Raw genomic sequence first — 19,076 nt, forward strand, 5'->3', positions numbered from 1 at the left:
ACCATTTAGCTGGCTGCCATGCAGAAATTCTGTACAGCTGTTCTGGGAAATTGGTTAATAACCAGTTTTATCCAATGAGAACACAGAGCATATTTATAAAAATTAGATTTTGAAGTCTGGTCTCTTCAATTTTATATAGTTAATTTCTTAATAAACATGTAATGCTTGTCCTAGATTATCTCCTTGGTGGAAGGCTGAGTGTGGGCTTCAGCTCTGCCACTGTATGCAATCACAGTTTCACTGAGAGTGTAGGTAAATAATACTGTCGGATAGTATCTGAATATGATCTGAGTCTACAGCTAGTTTAGTGGCTTTAATCCTTGATTTTGTTGATATTACCAGTTCATTAACTCATCTTAAACCAGTGGTTATTGTTAAATAATTTACTCCATGGTTACAATGTTCAAATCCATGTGGCTCAGGGAGCTAATTGTCATAGTTACTGTACTAATCCTTTAAAATGGAGGGAACACATTTTAAAGCAGGGAAGTCAGAATGTCAAAAATAGTCTTGTCTTTATTCTGGATTCTGATTTCATTACTGCGCTCAGTGACTACAGCTGAACTTGGCGTCCTCATACAATCCAAATTCCATCAAAAGGCTAAGACTCATTGTGCCATGATTGCTATTAATAATTAGCTCCTTGTTTTTCTTGATAGAAAAAGGCTATTGACAAGCATTTGTTTATCCACAACAAAAAGTATAATTAGCTTATCCCACTTAGTAAACCTCGTATGCATGCCAACTCAAACCACACTGCTACTTTTACAAAAAAAAAAATTGCAATAATACAGTTCATTTTTTTTCCAGTCCTTTTTGCACAAAATTTATTTACAATGTCTACATAAATGCTCCAAGGTGGGACTATGGAAAAATACACACATGACCAATGCTTTGCTGAGAAACAAAGTCAACATATTAAAAAATAAATCTTCAGTCTATGTTTTTTGAGCTGCACAAAACAGGAAGTGATGTATAAGGTGGTGGTGGTTGTCGCATGGGGACAATGATGCTTGGTGTGACAATTAGGCTCCTAACACGCCGCCTTTGGTTTCCATGCCTCCTCCTACCAGTCTCCTTAAGACACTGCCTGCAACAGCTGATTAATCTTTGTTGATGACTGCCGTTTTTTCCCATCCTTCCCGATTTACATCTGTTCAGGCCAATTCAAATATGGTGAGTAAATGAATTAGACATGCAAATTCAAGCCCCAGGCTAGAGAGAGGGAGAGAGAGAGGAAAAGAGAGAGAGAAAGAGAGAGAGCGCACATGGCTGAAATCCTAGGCAAGAAGAAAGGTTCTTCTGCCTGATAGTTATTTTAATGCTCTAAAAATCCTGCAAATCAGACCTTCCTGTCCCTTGCAGGATAACTGTAAGGCTTTTTAATGTAGGAGGCTTCTGGAGGAAGTGAAGAGCTATGGAAACAACACACATAGTGTGGAAAAATTTCACATTTTTTTTAAAAAATCTATAAGAAACAACGTAATATGGATAACAGTATAATAGCATTTACAATATTTCACTCTTTGTTTTTTTTAATGTCTTATATAGTTATTTTTGCATGTCCCCCAAATTGACTTCAGTTGATTTTCCTGCATTTTAAGAGTCCCTATGAAGAATTAGGGATGCTCCTTGGTCCAAAGAAGATGTCAAGAATGGAACTCCATAGTCATTGCAGAAAAAAACCATGATTTGAAATCAGTCACCATTGCAGACAATGCATATTCCCTTAAGCTACTGAGCATGAATGTCCATGACTTGTCCACTCATTGTCGGGTCTCCTGGATTAAGAACCGAGGGGCTTGATGCTGACATTGGCATTCCAGGGTGGGGCGGTCCTCCATGCATCATCACTGTTGGGTGGTGAGGGTGTCCAGGAATGTACGTATGCATGGGGGGCCCATGACGCAGCTGAGCAGGATGGGGGGGCATCTGGGGTTGGGTATAACTTGGCTGTCCCATACTCACACCCATTGGACCACCCCGGGCTACATACTCCCCTGGCATACTTTGCAGCCCTGTAGAAATTCAAAAGAAAAAAAAAACAAAAAGAAAATGTTACGGAAAAGTAACAGTGTGGTTCTGACTTTGCTATGAAAACAAGCAACATTGTGACCAAGGGCCAGGGGAAACATTCTTTCGATTCATATAGAAGAAAATAAAACGAGAGATGTCAATGTTGGTTGTCTGAACTCGCTACTACTTCCTTTGCATTGCCATCATTATCAGTCCCCTACCAAGTCCAAGTGAAAAACAAACAACATAAAACCACCTCCTTGGGTTCTGACCTAAGAAAGCATTTTTTTTTTTCTGTTCGCTGAAATATGCTCTATCAAGAGTATGCACACTGCTGTGGTCACTCAATGTTCACAGGAAGCGGAGCTAGGCAAGCTCACTAATGCTGACCACTTAACAAAATCCTGCACCTTTGGAAAAAAAATCAAAACAGTTATCAATAAATTCCTTCCACATGGCCTCTTAGAGCTGGAGGAAAAGAAAAGCTGAACAGAGCCCTGTCTACCTTACAATGATTTTGAGAACAATAAGAAAAATTGGACCTAAGACAATGCTCCTCTCGCTTTGAGGGGGCCTCTTGTCTTCTGCATGGATTGCTCTAGTTGATGGAAACTGACGGGTGTATTGTTTCTGAGAGCCATAAGCTCCATCATCATCAAGGGTGAAAGGCATAACGCCATTGCTAAGTATGTTCAATTGGCTTTACTTCTAAGTAATAGCGCACTGTGAATACGAGGAACACCTTCGAATAAGGTCTCCAGGCTCCGGCAATGAATGGCTGCTTAATCTAGCCTAAAGGAACATTTTTGAACTAATGAAAATTGCTTATAAAATATACTGTACCCACAGCTCTTTAATCAAAAAAGATGATAATATTTTTTGTAATAACCTATTAATTTAATTGGTCACGAAGCATAAAATACATCATTTAAATTTAATTGACCCAGAAACTAAGAAACAATATTTAAATTAACTAAGCAGGAGAATTCCGTGATGAGGTAATAAGACTGTTGATTTCCAAGCTCAATGGAATGCTTTCAGAGCGAATTGTTAAACTCATATTGGACTCCCACCCAGAGAAGAAGACCAGCGTGCATTACCCTTGGCCTCAGCAAGAATTTTAAATAGTGTGTTAATATAATCAGAGGCACATCCAAGACTCTGAAACCATGGTTTTTCATTTCCAAAAAAGAAAGCTAGAGCAAGGCTGTTAGGGTGGTTTAGGAAATGCACTAGGCCTTTGGAGTTCAAAACAGTTTTAGCTGTTTGAACTCCAATTTCTGGGGTGTCTTTTTTAGCAGAGAAAAATGTCCGGGTGAGAATCTGGGGCAGTTTTCCTAGGCTCACTTCACTAGGCCTGCCACTGAAGATTGCATTAATGATCTCTATTTTTGTATACTGAATAAGTCAAATCCATTTGTCACACTGCAAGTGATGGCATACTTAATTTGGATATAGTCAATTAGCCTGGGCTAAGCCCTGAAGCCTGCTGTGCACACCTCTATTTTGTATTCTCCCTTTTTCCATTGCCACACGTAATCCCATTATGATGGACAGACAAAGGAACAAACTAAGGGAAAAAAAAAAATCAAAGTTTAGTTGACTGAAGCTCAAAATATGCCTTTACTTACCCTAAGTAAAGCTGTGTTTATTTTACGTAAAAGAAGTTCTCTGTTTGGCTTTTTGGTGTCTTGCAGGTTAGTGTAGAAATGTAACTCATGCATCAACTGCGGTTAGACAGATTTATGGCACTTTGGGGACATGCTCTTTCCTCTCCTTGCACTGCTGCAGACTGCTTACATTTTGCAAATCAGTCTGTTGCTATGACAACCCACTCCCCCCACCTCCTGACTGTTTCTTGTTTTGTCATGTGGTCAGTACTGTACAATAGCAACACACAGGATAAATGTATATCATACACAGAATTTATAAGCTTAAAACCTTGATCAAAACCAACGAGAAAATGAAAGAAGCGAGGAACGAGGATTTAATGGAAAGAACGAACAAGCATGAAGCTATGGGCAAGGAGAACATGAGAAAATGCAAGAGGAAAAAAAATATCCCTAGGACAAAGTGAAAACAAAGACCCCGTTTGTACTTACTTCCCCCTTGCTTTCGATTGGTTAACTAGATGAAGGTTACATGTAGTGCCATTGCCCCTCCATGCCCATATTCATGCCCATTCCACTCATAGGTCCTAGAAGGGAGATAAAAATCCAAGAAGAGGCCAGAAAATGAGCAAAGTCAACAGATAGTGCCAAAAGACCCTTTAACAAAACAGGTTCTAGATGGCCGAGAGGCGGTGAGATCTTGAGCACACACAGGTCCTGGCTTCCCCTTCGCAGCATCTTAGAGGCACAGATGGCAAAGCAAGGCGTGGCAAGGCAGGCAGCCGGAGAAAGCAGAGGGTGGGGTGGGGTTACCTGTGCCGGCGGGGACTGGGGAGGGCGACTTTGCTGGAGCTAAACATGGAAAACCACCACAGAGACATGTCTCACCTGGAGCCCTGATGCCCATGTGTTGCTGGCCATCCATGACAAAGCCTCCCATTGGCTGTCCGTCAGGGTTATAAGGTGTTCCTTGGCTGACTACAAAAGTACACAGCACAGCTTCTTAATAATGGGAGGGGGGGAAGGGTGGAGGAGTGAGGACAACAGGGGAGGGGAGAAGACCAGAGGACAAGGAGAACATCCTAAACAGACACCATTTTTAAACCATAATGAATCATGTCTTTCAGACCAGTTCTGTGTGCACCTTGGAGTCTTGAGTTTCAGGTGCTATCTATGTTCCAGGAATAGCGTAGACACACAAATGTATGCTTGGGATTCTGTCTGGTAGTTCCATAAGGGCATTGAAAGAAAAAAAAAAAGCTCCTGGAATGTGACTAACTGGGACTTGACTCAGTATGACACCAGCAGAGCTTTCGATAGAGCTGAGAGATATTTCAGAGTGACCGTCCACGCCTGCATCAGCCCTGGGAACTTTGCGTGCTGCCTTTGCTACCATATTTTAATAGAAAACAAATCCTTGGGCTGATGACTGAGAAACAGCAAAGGTGTTATTTTTTTAAAACCGTGAACAGCAGAAGACGGATACTAATGAGCGAGGTCATGAGAAGAAGGACGGTGTATTTACGCCACTGACAGAGTCCCAGGTTTTAACTGTACATGAAAAGCTGTTTTAGAAGGTAAGCTGCCTTGGGTTATTAAAGCACACAAAAGCTCTACCTCACTGAACGTCTTTGAACTTTACTGAGTCCCACAAGTGATCCTGACCCCTTTGACCCTTTGACAGGTAATAAAGTTTACAGCAATTCCACACCAAGCCATGCACCAGGGAGTGGTCATGGTAGCAGAAGCTGGGTAGGCAAACTCAGGGGGGGAAAAAAATCACATTACTATAGCAAATGGTTACAAAGAAGATTGTAACTGTGCACGTGATTTCAGGGTTACTTTTCTCCATTGGCTTTTTATTTCCCCCTTTCTTCAGATGTTTTATAACGACGTTAAATTGATTAGTGTTGTTACCAAACAAAACTGGTTTAATGTTCACGGCCAGGCACTCCTAGTACGCACTCCCAGTTCATTTACCAGGTAGCAGCCCTCCTGGTGAAAGGCTTGAGGATGGCTTTCGTTTGCCTGACTTGAATATAGTCACTAGAGGGGACTTGCCTGCTCGGTTGGACTGGTCTATCATGGGCTGCACTATTCTTCTCCGGGCATTAATAAACCTGCAACCAAGAAAGCAAAGCATTTCATTATCACAGAAAAACATAAACAAAGGCAGAGGAAGAGACGAATTCAGCCTGCCTCCTTTCTCTCCCTCCTGGACAGCTTCGAACGCTGCAAAACCTGTAACCCCGTGACCTCTGAGTACAAGGCTTAGGTTTCTGAGTTGATTTATGTTTGCCTGTTTTTACCACAGTTGGACACTTCCATTTCATCTTTTCATGGGGGAATTAGCAGGGTTTTCAAGAAACAATGCTAGCCACCACTCTTTGCAGTGGGCAGGGCCAGAGCTGGTGGGGACAGAGAAGCCGGGAAGACATCTGCTACCTCCCAATTACTGACATTTCAATCCTAGACTCTCTGGCTTCTTTTTCTCAGTTTGTTGGAGCCAAACCTCCCCTACCTTTTGCAAATGTAGTCTCATCTTTCTGTCCACTGCTAAGATAACAGACTGAGCCGGCCGGGCAGCATCCATTGAAGGAATGTCTGGAGATTATCACTAGTAACTCACACTTCTGGGGACTTTGGAGAAATGCATTCCGTGGAGAGATTTCTTGGAGTGACTTTTTTTCTCCCTCTTTATGCAAAATGCAAAGTCAAGACAAGGTCACGTCTATAGGGCCACTGACTTTGTAATTTTGCTTTCTTCAGCCACGACTGCAATTTTATAAACATCTTACTGAGATATTTAAGTCACTCTAAGTTTATTTTAAAAATTGTTTGGTACAAGTCTTTTCATAGCTCCTTCAAATGTCAAGTCACTGAAATATTAAAAAATGCGGTTATATGTCCGACTGTGGTAAAACAGGAAAACATAAATCACCTCAGAAACCTAAGCCTTGTACTCAGAGGTCACGGGGTTACAGGTTATTCCAAAGCCATCTTCACAAGAGCCTAACTTTTAAGATCCATTTGTCCTGGGCTGTAAGAATTGTACACCAAATCCATTAAGTAAGGAATATGTAGTCCATTTTGAAACAGAAAGTTACCTTTAGTTCCCACCTCCACCTTGATAAGGACATCAAAAATATGATAAAAAGTTTAATAATGCCCTATTAGTGATTGGAGGTTCCATGGTCTCATATAAATTTTAGTTTCTACATTTCTCTATCCAAGCAAATAGAGCAAGCCTGAAAATCCAAACCATTCAACAGTCAAGGACACGTCTTGAAAATAAAAACCCATGCTTCCTAGCATTTAAGTTTCTCGGCATCCTGGATGTGCTGGTGTTCTTTCTGAGAAGGACTTGGGGTGAACAGTGGGACTGGGTGCTGAGGGAAGGCACACTGAGGCAGACTCTGAGAGGCCGCCTACTGTATCGGCTTTCACACATGGAGTTCCTGAGCTGCTAATAAAAATATTGAAAACACCGATCTACCACAAACCGCGTTCCAAGCCAGGTTACCCCTATCTTATCTAAGCCATGACAATTGGAATCACGCGAGCAGAAGGTTAGATTAATTCTCCATTCTCATTATAAGCGCAGGTGTAGCCCGAATACCATGTGAAAGAACCAATTAAAATGGGGAAAAAAATGTCTGCCTTTTCATTAGCTGCTGGCACTGCATGACCAATTAGAAAATTATTTAATATTAATATTCTGCATATACCAAAAGTAATTTTCATAGTAACTAATATAGGTAAGAAAGCAAAGCGTAGCTCTTTACGCTGCTCTTCATTATCTCCGCTGACAGCGAAGAAACAGAGTCTGTTAGCTTCCTCTTTCAAATCTTTTTAAAGACATTTTATGGGTAGGGAGAGCAATTTTTTTTTTGTTTTGTGTTTTGTTTTGTTTGTTTTGTTTTGTTTCTTTGAGGCAGGGTCTCACTAGGTAACTCTGGCTGTCCTGGAACTCACTATGTATGTAGACCAGGCTGGCCTTAAACTCACAGAGATCCGCCTGCCTCTGCCTTCCAAGTGCTGGAATTAAAGGCCCATACTATCATGCATGCATGAAAGCAATCTTTAACAGATGAGGACAATTTTTAACAAGGCTCAGAGAAATTGAATGACTAATTTCAGGTCACGTGCTGCCAAACACATGTTCAGAATTTGTTGGCATGGCTATAGTGATATTTTATTTTTATTTTAATAAAGCTTGCTTGAAGATCAGAGAGCACTAAGCCACTAGAGGCCGGGGAGTGGTGGCACACACTTTTAATCCCAGGACTCAAAGCCACCCTGGGCTACACGAGATTGAATCTGTCTACAGAGGGAAATAGAACTCACACAAAGGTGATCCCGGCACTGGGAGTCGTGCGCCTTTAATCCCAGCACTAGGGAGGGGGAGACAGGCGTGATATGGCTGGGCAGAGAGAGGTATATAAGGCAAGAGGAGACAAGAGTTTATTGCAGTCTGAGGTTTGGTGGAGAGCAGTCCAGTCTGTAATCATGCTGAGGACAAAATCGCCCCTTTGTATGTCTGAGCCCTGGTAGATTTAAGAACTCTCTAGTGGTTTGGCTGCTTTGCAGTTCTGATCTTTGAACCCCAATATCTGTCTCTGAGAAGCAGCTACTTCTGAGCCAGTTCCCACTGGCAGCAACACTTATGCTGAGACCAGGAATGAGCACAATAGACTTCTCATAGATGGAGAAGCCCTATGGCTGCCCAACTTGTGTATGTAGATAAAGATGAGGCTACTCCAAAGAGATTCAGTGTCTCGGGTTTTCCATATTCCAACCTCTACACTCAAACATGTAGACTCCCAAAGACCAGTGAGTAGCAACCAACTCGGCTTACCAACTCATGACCGTTCATCCCATGGCACCAGAGAGAAACGAAATCAAGTTCAGGAAGTGCTTTGTCACCTAGCTTGGCCATTGGCATGGATCTCCTCCATAGCATCCCACCAAATCAATGCCTAGGCTATACTGGACTGAAACCAGCACAGCGCAAATTTTTTTCCCTGAGAGTCTTTGAATGAAGTGAGTTGCCGGAAGGTCCTGTTCTTCATCTAAAATCCTTTAGCAGTTCAGATCTCTGGGACAATTTAAATAATTTCATTCAACGCTTGAACCTTGTCTCCTCTAGGCTTCTTTCTCTTTTCCCTGGGTTAAGCATCCACAGTTCGTAAAAGGTTTTGCCCAGTAAGTACTTCTCATATTTTGAGCTACTTTCACACGGGCCACTCTTCTCGGTCTGATGAAATTATTTGTATCTTATGGAGGTCTGCAGAGACATACTGGCTGCATTTCTTTGGGCTTGCCCTGGTCTCTACATAACCACAAATCTCACCTTCTACTTCTTTTTTTATTTTTTAGTAATCACTTAGTAAGTCTTTATTTTTGTTGAAGTTCATTTTTGCATACTCATTGACCTTTTATTCTTTTTTTATTTATTTATTAAAGATTTCTGCCTCCTCCCCGCCACCGCCTCCCATTTCCCTCATGGGATGTACTCACTCATATTTGGTTTCTAGCCATAAATAAAGGATATAATTCATGATCCTAGAGAAGCTAAATAAGAAGGTGAACCTAAAGAAAAACATATAGGCATCCTCCTGAATAATAACCTTCATCAGGCGATGAAAGGAGACAGAGACAGAGACCCACATTGGAACACCGGACAGAAATCTCAAGGTCCAAATCAGGAGCAGAAGGAGAGAGAGCACGAGCAAGGAACTCAGGACCACGAGGGGTGCACCCACACACTGAGACAATGGGGATGTTCTATTGGGAACTCACCAAGGCCAGCTGGCCTGAGTCTGAAAAAGCATGGGATAAAACCGGACTCGCTGAACATAGCGGACAATGAGGACTACCATCCATTTCTTTTTGTGGAGGTGATAACTGTTTTTTTTTATTGGTGTGTAAGTTTAAGAGACTCATAGTTTATATAGATACCAGGAGGAGAATCTTGTCATTAAAAACAATAACAGACAGGAACGCTTGAAATCAAAGAAAACTTTACCACTTTGGATTGTCCAGATAGCTTACAAGATCTACATAGAATCATCTTTCGTTCTTGTTTTGAGGCAGAGTTGCAAGGAACTTATGCTGGCTTCAGACTTGCTATGTAGCTCAGGAGGATGTCCCTGAACTTCTGAATGCTGGGATCACAGGCTTTCTAGAGCGACCCCAGGGGCTGGTGTGTGCTGGGCATGCACTCTGCCAACTGACCTAGACCTTCCACCCAACTTCCTTTTCCCAAGCTATCATTTAAAAACATTTCAATATAATAAAATATTATCACTATATTTAGGACTCAGTACACTCTTGGAACATTACTAAATTATAATGCCTATACTAACTACTTTGAACAACTTGTATCATGGCTTGAGGTTGTGATGAACATCTTTACCTGAGAGTAACTAGGTAAACAGCAAAGTATTTCGTTTTCTACTTCCTTTACATGTGGCATCATTTCACAGCTCGGCTCTCTGTGCTGTATTTTATCACCATTACAGATAACCTTGGGTCTTTCCCCCCAAATTTCTCTCTTTGGGATTAGCTGCCTATAGCAGAACATGTATTTAGAAGGCTTGGGGGTGAATTCAGATATAAAAACATTTTCCTTCTGGGCAAAGCAATAAAATGGCATTCTTGCTCCTCCCACTATAAGTCAAACCGAGGTCAGCTCCCTTGTCCCGCTATCTGTTTAAATAAACTGGCCTGGCTGTTTGTTTCTCAAGTGCCCTTTGACCCGTGTCTCATCCTCCCTGCTTTGTGACAGAATGCTTTACTTTTCATTGTGAAAGAAGCAAAACTATCAGGAAATTTCTAAAGCAGGAAACCAACAAAATACCTTTAGATTGGATGTGAACATAAATAGACTTATTTTCCTTCTTAAAACATTTATTTTAGGAGAAATCAATAAAATAGTTTATACATATGTATGTATATATAATATATACACAATACATATAATATATATACTATATATCCATACATATACATACTGAAATTATACCATGTCGTTAAAAAAAATAGTGTTTCTGAAGAGAAGTAGGAAAGAGAAGGATAAAATCAGAATTAGATTGTATAATATAAAGACATTTTCCAATCGCTACAGAACAGGTTTTTTTTTTTTTAACAGTTTCTCTTTAAATATAATTGGGATGTAGTTGTCAGGAATGTGACCCTATCAGCTTGACTCACTGAGATGGGAAGTTTTACGTCTTTTCTTAATAGAATTATAAGAATATAATAAAATATGCTACAATTTAGGTTTCTAAAGTAAATTGTTGAGTGAATTGAGTGAAGTTTCAAAGGTTAGAAATGTTTTATTTGCCTTTGTATATTGCAGTACATACACACACACACACACATACACACACACAAACACACACCTTAATTATAAGCTGCTTTTAAAGAACTTTTTAAGAACACCTTTCTGTAGGTGGCAAACAACTGAATGAAGGAAAGAAGCCTGCATCTCCTTCTGATTGTACCGTAATAGAGTAGAATTTCTGCTTGAGACCCAATGATCTTCTTTCTCAGGCCAAGTTTTACAAAGGAAAGTGAGACAGTGAGTTGACCTTATAGCTCTCCTCCATGTCCAAATAAACAGAGATGTATTTCTTTCTGACCTGGTTGTTTATTTAGGGCTCAGAGTAAGAGTGGGAGCTAAAACAGGAAAGAAAATCTCCCAGCATCCAACACTTGAGATCATCTATAAATTGAATTTTACTTTTTGCATTTTATAAGAAACCAGACAAGGCGATTTCCAGCTACCTCTGGATTTTGTTTCCAACAGGGAAGTTTCTGGCTTTGTTTCCTTACTTCACTCCCCAGTTGTTACAGGTTGAGTTTTTTAATATATGTGTGGTGTGTGTGTGTTTGTGTATGTGTGGTATGTGTGCTTGGTGTGAGTTTGCGTATGTCTGGTGTGTGTGGGTTTGTGTATGTGTGCTTGTGTATGTGTGGTGTATGTGGGTTTGTTTATGTGTGGTATATGTATAGTATAGTATGTATGTATTAAGTATGTGTAAGTGTTGTTGGCATGTGTGTGTTTGTAAGTGTGGTGTGTTTGTGTGTGGGTGTGTGTAGATGTCTGTGTGGTTAGTATATATATATATATATATATATATATATATATATATATATATATGTGGTATGTGTGTATATTTATGTGTGTGTTGTTTTCCCAATTCTACCGTTGTGCCTCCTCCGCTCATTCCCGGTTTTGGAATCCAGGATGATTTTCTAAGCAAGAGCTAGTGGAACTGCCCTCTCAAGTGGACCTTTATCCTTTGTTTATCATCTGCTTCTTGCCCAGCCCCATACTTTGTTGCTAAACTGAATTCTCACAGATCAGGAGGATGAGGAGCGCTCAGTGGGCGCCTGGGAGCAAAAGAGAAGGTAGAGTCGCCCAGTTCCAAAGCCAACACGTCCTACAGTTTGATCTCCCTTCTATAAGTCACTGGAATAGCGATAAAAACTAAGGGAAAAACTCACCCGTTCACTTTGTTACCATTCCTTGGTATTTAGTGTCTACTTACAACTAACATAATCAAAGAGAGCCCACATTTAGTTACCGCTAGGAATCCACATAAAATCAAAGTGTTTCACTTCCAAACAACGACCCACTTCTCTGCCTGTCCTTCGTCTTGTTTACCAACTAGGAACAAGTAAATAGAATGGGGGTAGACCTGGGTTTATTGTAGCACACACCTCTCTAAGTATGGAGCAATATCATTCTCCAACAGCCTCAAAGGCCCAAGAAGAGAAAATAATCCATAATTAGAAAATTATTTCACTGGGGCAGATGGCTTGGCCAGTTAAGTGTTTATGTGGATGACTCGATGCTGACCTCTGACCTATGTGAACTCTTGCACTCACACGAATGTGAGCCTACATACACACGTGCACAGGCTCATACACATACAAACACACACAACTAGAAATGATCACACCAAACTAGAAAGGCAAATTAGCAAAAATGCATTGATTAATACTAGTTATATTTATACATAGTTCCATACCTATTTAAATCAAAATAAATATCATGTATTCCTAAAAACAATTTAAATGCTGGCAATTTTTGTATACAGTATTCTTTATATAGAGATAGTATTATATATAGTATAAATATATAATATTTATCATTATTTTTTACATAGTATTTTATTAAAAATAAACAATATGAACATATAATACTTAATTGACATAGAATCTATTTGGGAAATTTTCTAAAGGCTTTCTTCTTTTAATTTCAAGAGGCCTGATGAAAACTTTAAATAAAAATAATCTGACTTTGGAAGGTAATTATAGAATTTCAGGATTTTGTTATTTTTCCATAACATGAGCTTTCTTAACACAATATTCTTTCAATCCTATGAGGATTAATCAAATAAAACCACATATACTTTTTAAATATTCACCATCTCTTTAAAATTTTAAGGCATGTTTTATAGACAAAGACTACAGGAAAGAGTTGTGAGCATCTTTCTCCCAAGCAACTCTTTGTTCTTTCAAGCAAAAGATTTAGCTGAAAAAAAAATCTACTGAAAAATCATGATTGCAGATTTACATTTACTTATTGGATCTAATGATCCCAAACTGATAGGCTCCTAGGTTCCTTTCTACAAATCATTTCTTTGTGAAATAAAATTTTATAAAACATGTTAAGATGCTCAAGAAAGTTGACTCAATCTCGAGTCAAACCATATGAAATCATATTTTTGGCACCTTTTCTGGTTTCTTAACCTCCTCCAAGATCCGGCAGCTCCCGGGCTGCAATACATCACTCATGTCTGGGGATGGGGGTGGAGAATGGCTGGAGAGACAGGGAAAGGGGGAGGCAAGCTCTCCTCCATACCCAGTCCAGAATCATAATGTCAGATTGCTCAAATCCCAGGAATTCCATCAGAGGATGAGAAGCCAGAGGCAGGGAGCACAGGAAGAGTTGACGCTGTCTAGCTTGAGCCAAGAAGTTAATTGTACGTAGGTTTTCTTCAAAGCAGCCAGTGGAGGGGGTGAGTGTTTAATTGACAATGAGAGCGCAAAGCAATAACAAAACCTGTGTGCTGTTTTTGGACTTATAACTGAAAATTTAAGATAACTCAACACTGCATAAGAACATACCACAGAAAATCCCCCTTGTAAACAAATGGCATAACAACATTTGGGTTCCATAAAAGCCATGGAGTCCCTAAATGTTTTATTCTAGCTTGAACTCTTTCTTATCCTAAGTTTCTACTTGCTGCCTTCTAGATCACGGACTTCTGGGGGCTAAATTTGGTAGAATAAATGGGGAGTGTGTCTCCACGGGCTTCGTGCAGGAAGACTGAACGGGAATAATGTAAAGGACTGGAGAGTTGGTTCAGTCGATACAATGGTGGCTACACAAGCATGATGACCTGGGTTTGATCCCCAAAACACACGTTTAAAAAAAAAGTTAGGTCTGGTAGTCTGCATCTTCCCTGTACCTGGGAAGGAAGAGACTGAAGGGTCAATGGGGCTCACTGGCAAGTCAGTACAGGGTGAATCAAGCAGCTCCAGGTTCAGTGAGAGAGCGTGTTGCAGAAATATAAAGGAAAAGCAAAAGAAAAAGACACCCGCTTCCACACAAGCACGTTTACACACACACACACACTCAAAATTTTAAGTATCCATTGATTTTGAATGTAGGTAAAAATTACACATATGAAACATCTACCTAAATATGAAGATTTGAGTTTGTATAGCCTTCAATGTAAGGAAAAATGGTAGCCTACTTAAGTTACATCCGTTTAAAATGACAATGCATAAGAGATTGCTAAAAGTAGTTAAACCTTCTCTGCTATGGAAAAAAGCTTCGGAAGCTATAAAAATATTACCAAAATGGATGTCACTTTTTATTTTGTAACTGAACCTTTTTCCCCATTTAAACCCTAATTTTCTCATTCACAAAAAGCCAATAAGATTGCATATAATTCATTCACAAAAGGCTAGTAAGATTGCATATAACTCAGCATCCTTAACACATAACTAAATAAATATATAGATTTAAAAAGCAAATCCTGTTTTGTTTTTTTTGGGGGGGGAAGTGTTTTTTGCCAGTCTCCATTATGAAGAGGAGCAGGTAGCTTTTCACTTAAAGTCAGACACCTTTGAGAGTAAATAAACAGTGAGCAATAGGCATAACCATGAGGTCACCCAGGCAACTCAGATAGATAACCATTTTAATGATTAGGTATGCATTGTTTTCCCAAAGAGTATTGCCTTAAATGATCACGTTGAAACTCTATTGCACTTGAAGTATGACTTTGTCCATCAGCACAGGCACCAGTAAATCTTAGTCTCCTCTTGCCGAGCCTCTGAACACTTGGCTCTCTCCAGAACCCTTCCTTCAGTTGTCCCAGCTTCCCACACCTTCAGTAACCATAAATTTGTGGTCTTGGAATCTTCAGTCATACCCAGGGAAGGCTTCTCAAAATTTACCTTGCCACTCGGTCTTGCCTGGTCACAGAATTTAGGTACAGAACAGCATAGTCGCCATGACCTGGGGGTTCGTGTCTGTTCTTTTCAGTGCTTCCTGGGGGCATGGTGTTTCAACCAGGAAGATCTAAACTCAATGTCATGCCCCAATATGCGCTCTGTAAACCCTGGAAACGGACATGGAGCCCTGCACACTGAAAGGCAATGTCCCCCCCTCCTCCAGGAGATAGATGACTAAATGAGGGGGACAAAAAAGCCTCCTCTAAGACTTTGGCAAATGCTTGCCCTATTGGCGAAGCTTTGCAAGACATGGGTTTACTGCTGGCTTGCTGGCTACCAGTGTAATTTTACTTTTCTTTTATGTTTGTTTGCTTATTTTTGAGACAGGGTCACTATGCAGCCCTAACTGACCCAAGTCTATGTAGAGCAGTCTTGAACTCGCAGAGATCTGTCTGTCTCTGCCTAGTAAGGGCTGGGATTAAATACAAATATCACAGCGTTGATCTTCCCTCCCTCACCCTGCTTCCCTCCCTCTTTCCCTTCCTTCCATGCTCCTTACACCCTCTCCCGTTTCCTTTTTTTTCCTCAGAGTCCCAAGAATCCTAGACTGGCATGCTTCAAACTGACTATGTAGCCAAGGTTCACCTCACGTCTCTCACTGCCACCTCTCAAGTGCTGCTGGGATCCTTACCAGACCTGGTATTGTGTGTTACTTGGGATTGAACCCATGACTTCCTGCATGCTAGGTAAACACTCAACCAACCTAGATACATCCCCAATGCATATTCCTTAAAAACAAAATATTATCCGGTATCTCAGTCAAAACACGGGCTACTGGCAGAAAGAGTCCAAAACAGTGCCTAGTCGGAAGAGCCCGGAAGCTGAGTGGGAACAGGCCGCTGACCTGCTCTGAGAGGAGAGCAGCATGAAGGTGTAGAACCACAGTGATCTGGTGGCTTACTGCGAAGAAACATGCTTTGATAGCTGTAAAACTTAACACACGAGTTGCTGAGGTTATTGCCATTATAAAAGTCTCAAAAATACATACTAGTACAAAGCTCCTAGCGGCGTAAGCTGGGAACAACCCAAATGCGCGCCAACTGACAAGGACTAAGCTGAATGTGTTTCTAGCCACGCAGTACATCACTGCTCGGCCAGAAATGAGGTGCTCATAATACATGCTGCAACGTAGTTGGACCCTGAAAACATTAAGTGAAAGAAACAATCCCGTAAAATCGCGTATTATAAGACCACCGCTTGCATGTGTACGCGTGTGTGAAATACCCAGAAGAGGCAAACGTAGAAACAGAAAGTAGAGTGACGGCTGGGACCTGCTGAGCAGAGACCAGGAAATAAGAGGAGCAGAATTAACTAACGGGACCCAGGTTCTTTTCAAGTGGCCAAACTACCTTACAGCTGATGCTGGGAAAGGTTGCAGACCTCTGCGGATGCAGCACTGAACTGTGCATGTTAAATGTTAATAAAACTGCTAAGAACACGTCCACAACGGGAGGCCTGAAGAGGCACTGGACGAGGAGGCTTTGTCCCTGCCTCATAACTGGCAGCTAGCAGCACGTCATTTGTCAAACGATGCAGAAATTCCCACCCAGAAGCTGTACCCTATGGCTCAGTAACATGGAGTTCCTAAAATTCTAATCCCTGATGCCCTGTATAAGACTTCAAAAGTCATGTGTGTTTTTCAAAAGAAATAGCATGACTGAGAACAAAATTTAATTCTCAATATGCCCCCCCCCTTAAACACTACATCATTTACTCAGAATGAGTCTCACATGTCCCTTTTGGTTCCCCAGTACTCCAAGCCCTAAGGCTGGGAATTCTAGGCACAACCAAGTCCACGTCTCTTTCCATGAACAGCCCCGCCAGGTGAGCAGCCGAGGCGACTGAGGTCTCACGGTTTTGTACACATACAGTTCTTTCTATTAGCTTTTCAACCACACCCCCCCCCAACCATTTCCAACTATCTATGAACTCTGACCCGAACGAGGGAGCAGTCAACCACAGCAGATGTTCTTGTAATACAGACCAACACAACCCTTCAGTCAGACAGCAACCCGCAAAAGTACTGCTTTCTTAAAAAGAAAAAAAAAAAAACCTCAATAACCCAGACTAAAACTACTAAAAACTTCAGTATATGTTATTTAACCAGGATTCATTTAGCTTCCATCTATAGGCAATATATTGTTCCTTTTTTTAAAAAAAAAATTACTTTATCAGTATTAAGCCAGATCTCACCAATGACAGGAAATTTTTTTTTTGGACCCAAGATGGATAATCACCGTGAGCCTGCAAGACCTAATGTGTTTGAGGAAGGAAATGGTTTTTCTGTCTTTGATGCTGGGGTCTAATCTTGAGAGGCACTTGCTACTGGTGGGTAAAAACCAGCCTTTAGGGCTATGAAACAAACTGTTCTTGCTATTTGTTAGTGTTAAGGAGCGGCGAGCGCAAAAGACTCTGGTACTTTGCAAACCAGTAGGCCAGCCTAAAAACTTTGTAAAAATGAAAAAAAATGGAGAGAAACATTTTCAATGATAGTGGTGGCTTTGAATGGAGGACCCCATATTGGCCAAAAATTACAAACATTCATTCTATGTGGTTTTATTTTTGAATGTTGGGCTTTCCTTCTTAAAAAAAAAATTAAGTATAATTGAAGCTAGCCCTAAGTATCTACACAAAAGACTGTGGCTTCCACACATAGGTGTAAGCACTGACCAGATCTTAGACCTTTGTCCTTCAAATTCCTCCTTCTACTGAGCCTCTGGCTCACCTTCCTTTTGAGAAAACTTTTGTTTAACAAAGAGGCAACATTTGCCCCTGGTTCTCAATATTCCAGGCTGACTCCTCAAGCACTCAAATACGCTATTTGTTTTCTGTGGGCTCAGCCCTGAAGCAAGGCAGTGATGTAAGTGAGGGAGAGAGGGTCTCAGCCAGCTCAGGGCTTGGTGCTTAATGCCTAATCACCCAACACCAGGCTCAGCAACTGTTGACACAAAATAGGTGGAGATCAGGCCCGTGCAAGCAGAAAATACCAGGAAGGCAAACTCTATGTAAACACACTCAAGACAGATTTGACAAGAATAGACCTAAGCCGGACTTGCTGGGGGAACTTCTACCCTGCAAAGCGGCTCTCTCCCCACAGCTAAAGCTGCTTCCCCTTGCAAAGTTCCTTTGAGATGATCAAGAACAGCATTTACCAATTTGAATACATTTACAGAAGACAGCGGAGACGGTCGTCCCCTTGATTCACACAGTGTGAGTTGCAAATCTGCTCCTACGTGCAGGATTTATGTAATGTAATACGGTGCTTCCACACACCTGGAGGGGAGCCAAATGAAGGGGGGGGGAGATCAGCGTGCACACACAACCACAACTCAAAAAGTTATTTCTCCTGACCTACAAAACTCATTCGAAAAAGCAAATGGGTGATGCTTAAACAATCTTTTAATCTCTAACTGACACCTGACAACCCATTACTTATAGATTATTAATGCGCCCACTAAAAAGTTTGTCATGTACAAAATTGCTAGAGAAAAAGATTGAATGCCTGAGGAAAAAAACAAATTTTGCTGTACAATAACTTGAGAAATTTCAAGGCTATTATCTGCCATGCCCTTCACAGTCTCACAGCGCAGTGCTGAAAACAACTGATTTATCTTTATTATGAACCCTCGAATGACAGCCCACATGTTTTTCATGTCTTGCGATAATGTTTAATTTCATCTAGTCTTTATTTTACAGTGTTTGGTTTGCTTATTTGAGATGAGAGGAAGTAGCAACTTTTTAATTAATTTTCTTGGGGGGGTGTCTCTTCATCACAGCGCTCTTCTGCTCTGTTCCTGCAGTAGAACCCTGATCAGATCAACTTTGCAGTGCTCCCCTGGCTTCTTGGTACACTCCACACAGTCTAGAATACAGGCATGAGAGTTCTCACTAACCAACCCTACGGGTCTACTG

General features: G+C 40.9%; 1 protein-coding gene across 6 annotated transcripts in view; it reads right to left on the reverse strand.

Annotated features, from left to right (window-relative positions):
• Positions 1–496: 496 nt before the first annotated feature.
• Meis1 (Meis homeobox 1) overlaps positions 497–19,076 on the reverse strand; it is a 141,355-nt gene continuing 122,775 nt past the window's right edge. The window contains exons 10-13 of one of the 6 annotated variants that reach the window (XM_075944409.1): positions 5,688–5,746; positions 4,515–4,604; positions 4,119–4,213; positions 497–2,018 (exon numbers count right to left, since the gene is read on the reverse strand). In XM_075944409.1, coding sequence (XP_075800524.1) covers positions 4,155–4,213; positions 4,515–4,604; positions 5,688–5,746 — 208 coding nt within the window. In that variant the 3' untranslated portion in view covers positions 497–2,018; positions 4,119–4,154. Of the gene's footprint in view, positions 2,019–4,118; positions 4,214–4,514; positions 4,605–5,606; positions 5,747–19,076 lie in introns of all 6 variants that reach the window. The other 5 variants (XM_075944408.1, XM_075944411.1, XM_075944406.1 and 2 more) reach the window with 5 other exon arrangements.

The sequence above is a fragment of the Microtus pennsylvanicus genome, chromosome 12 (genome assembly GCF_037038515.1).
Source record: "Microtus pennsylvanicus isolate mMicPen1 chromosome 12, mMicPen1.hap1, whole genome shotgun sequence".
Classification (NCBI taxonomy): domain Eukaryota; kingdom Metazoa; phylum Chordata; class Mammalia; order Rodentia; family Cricetidae; genus Microtus; species Microtus pennsylvanicus.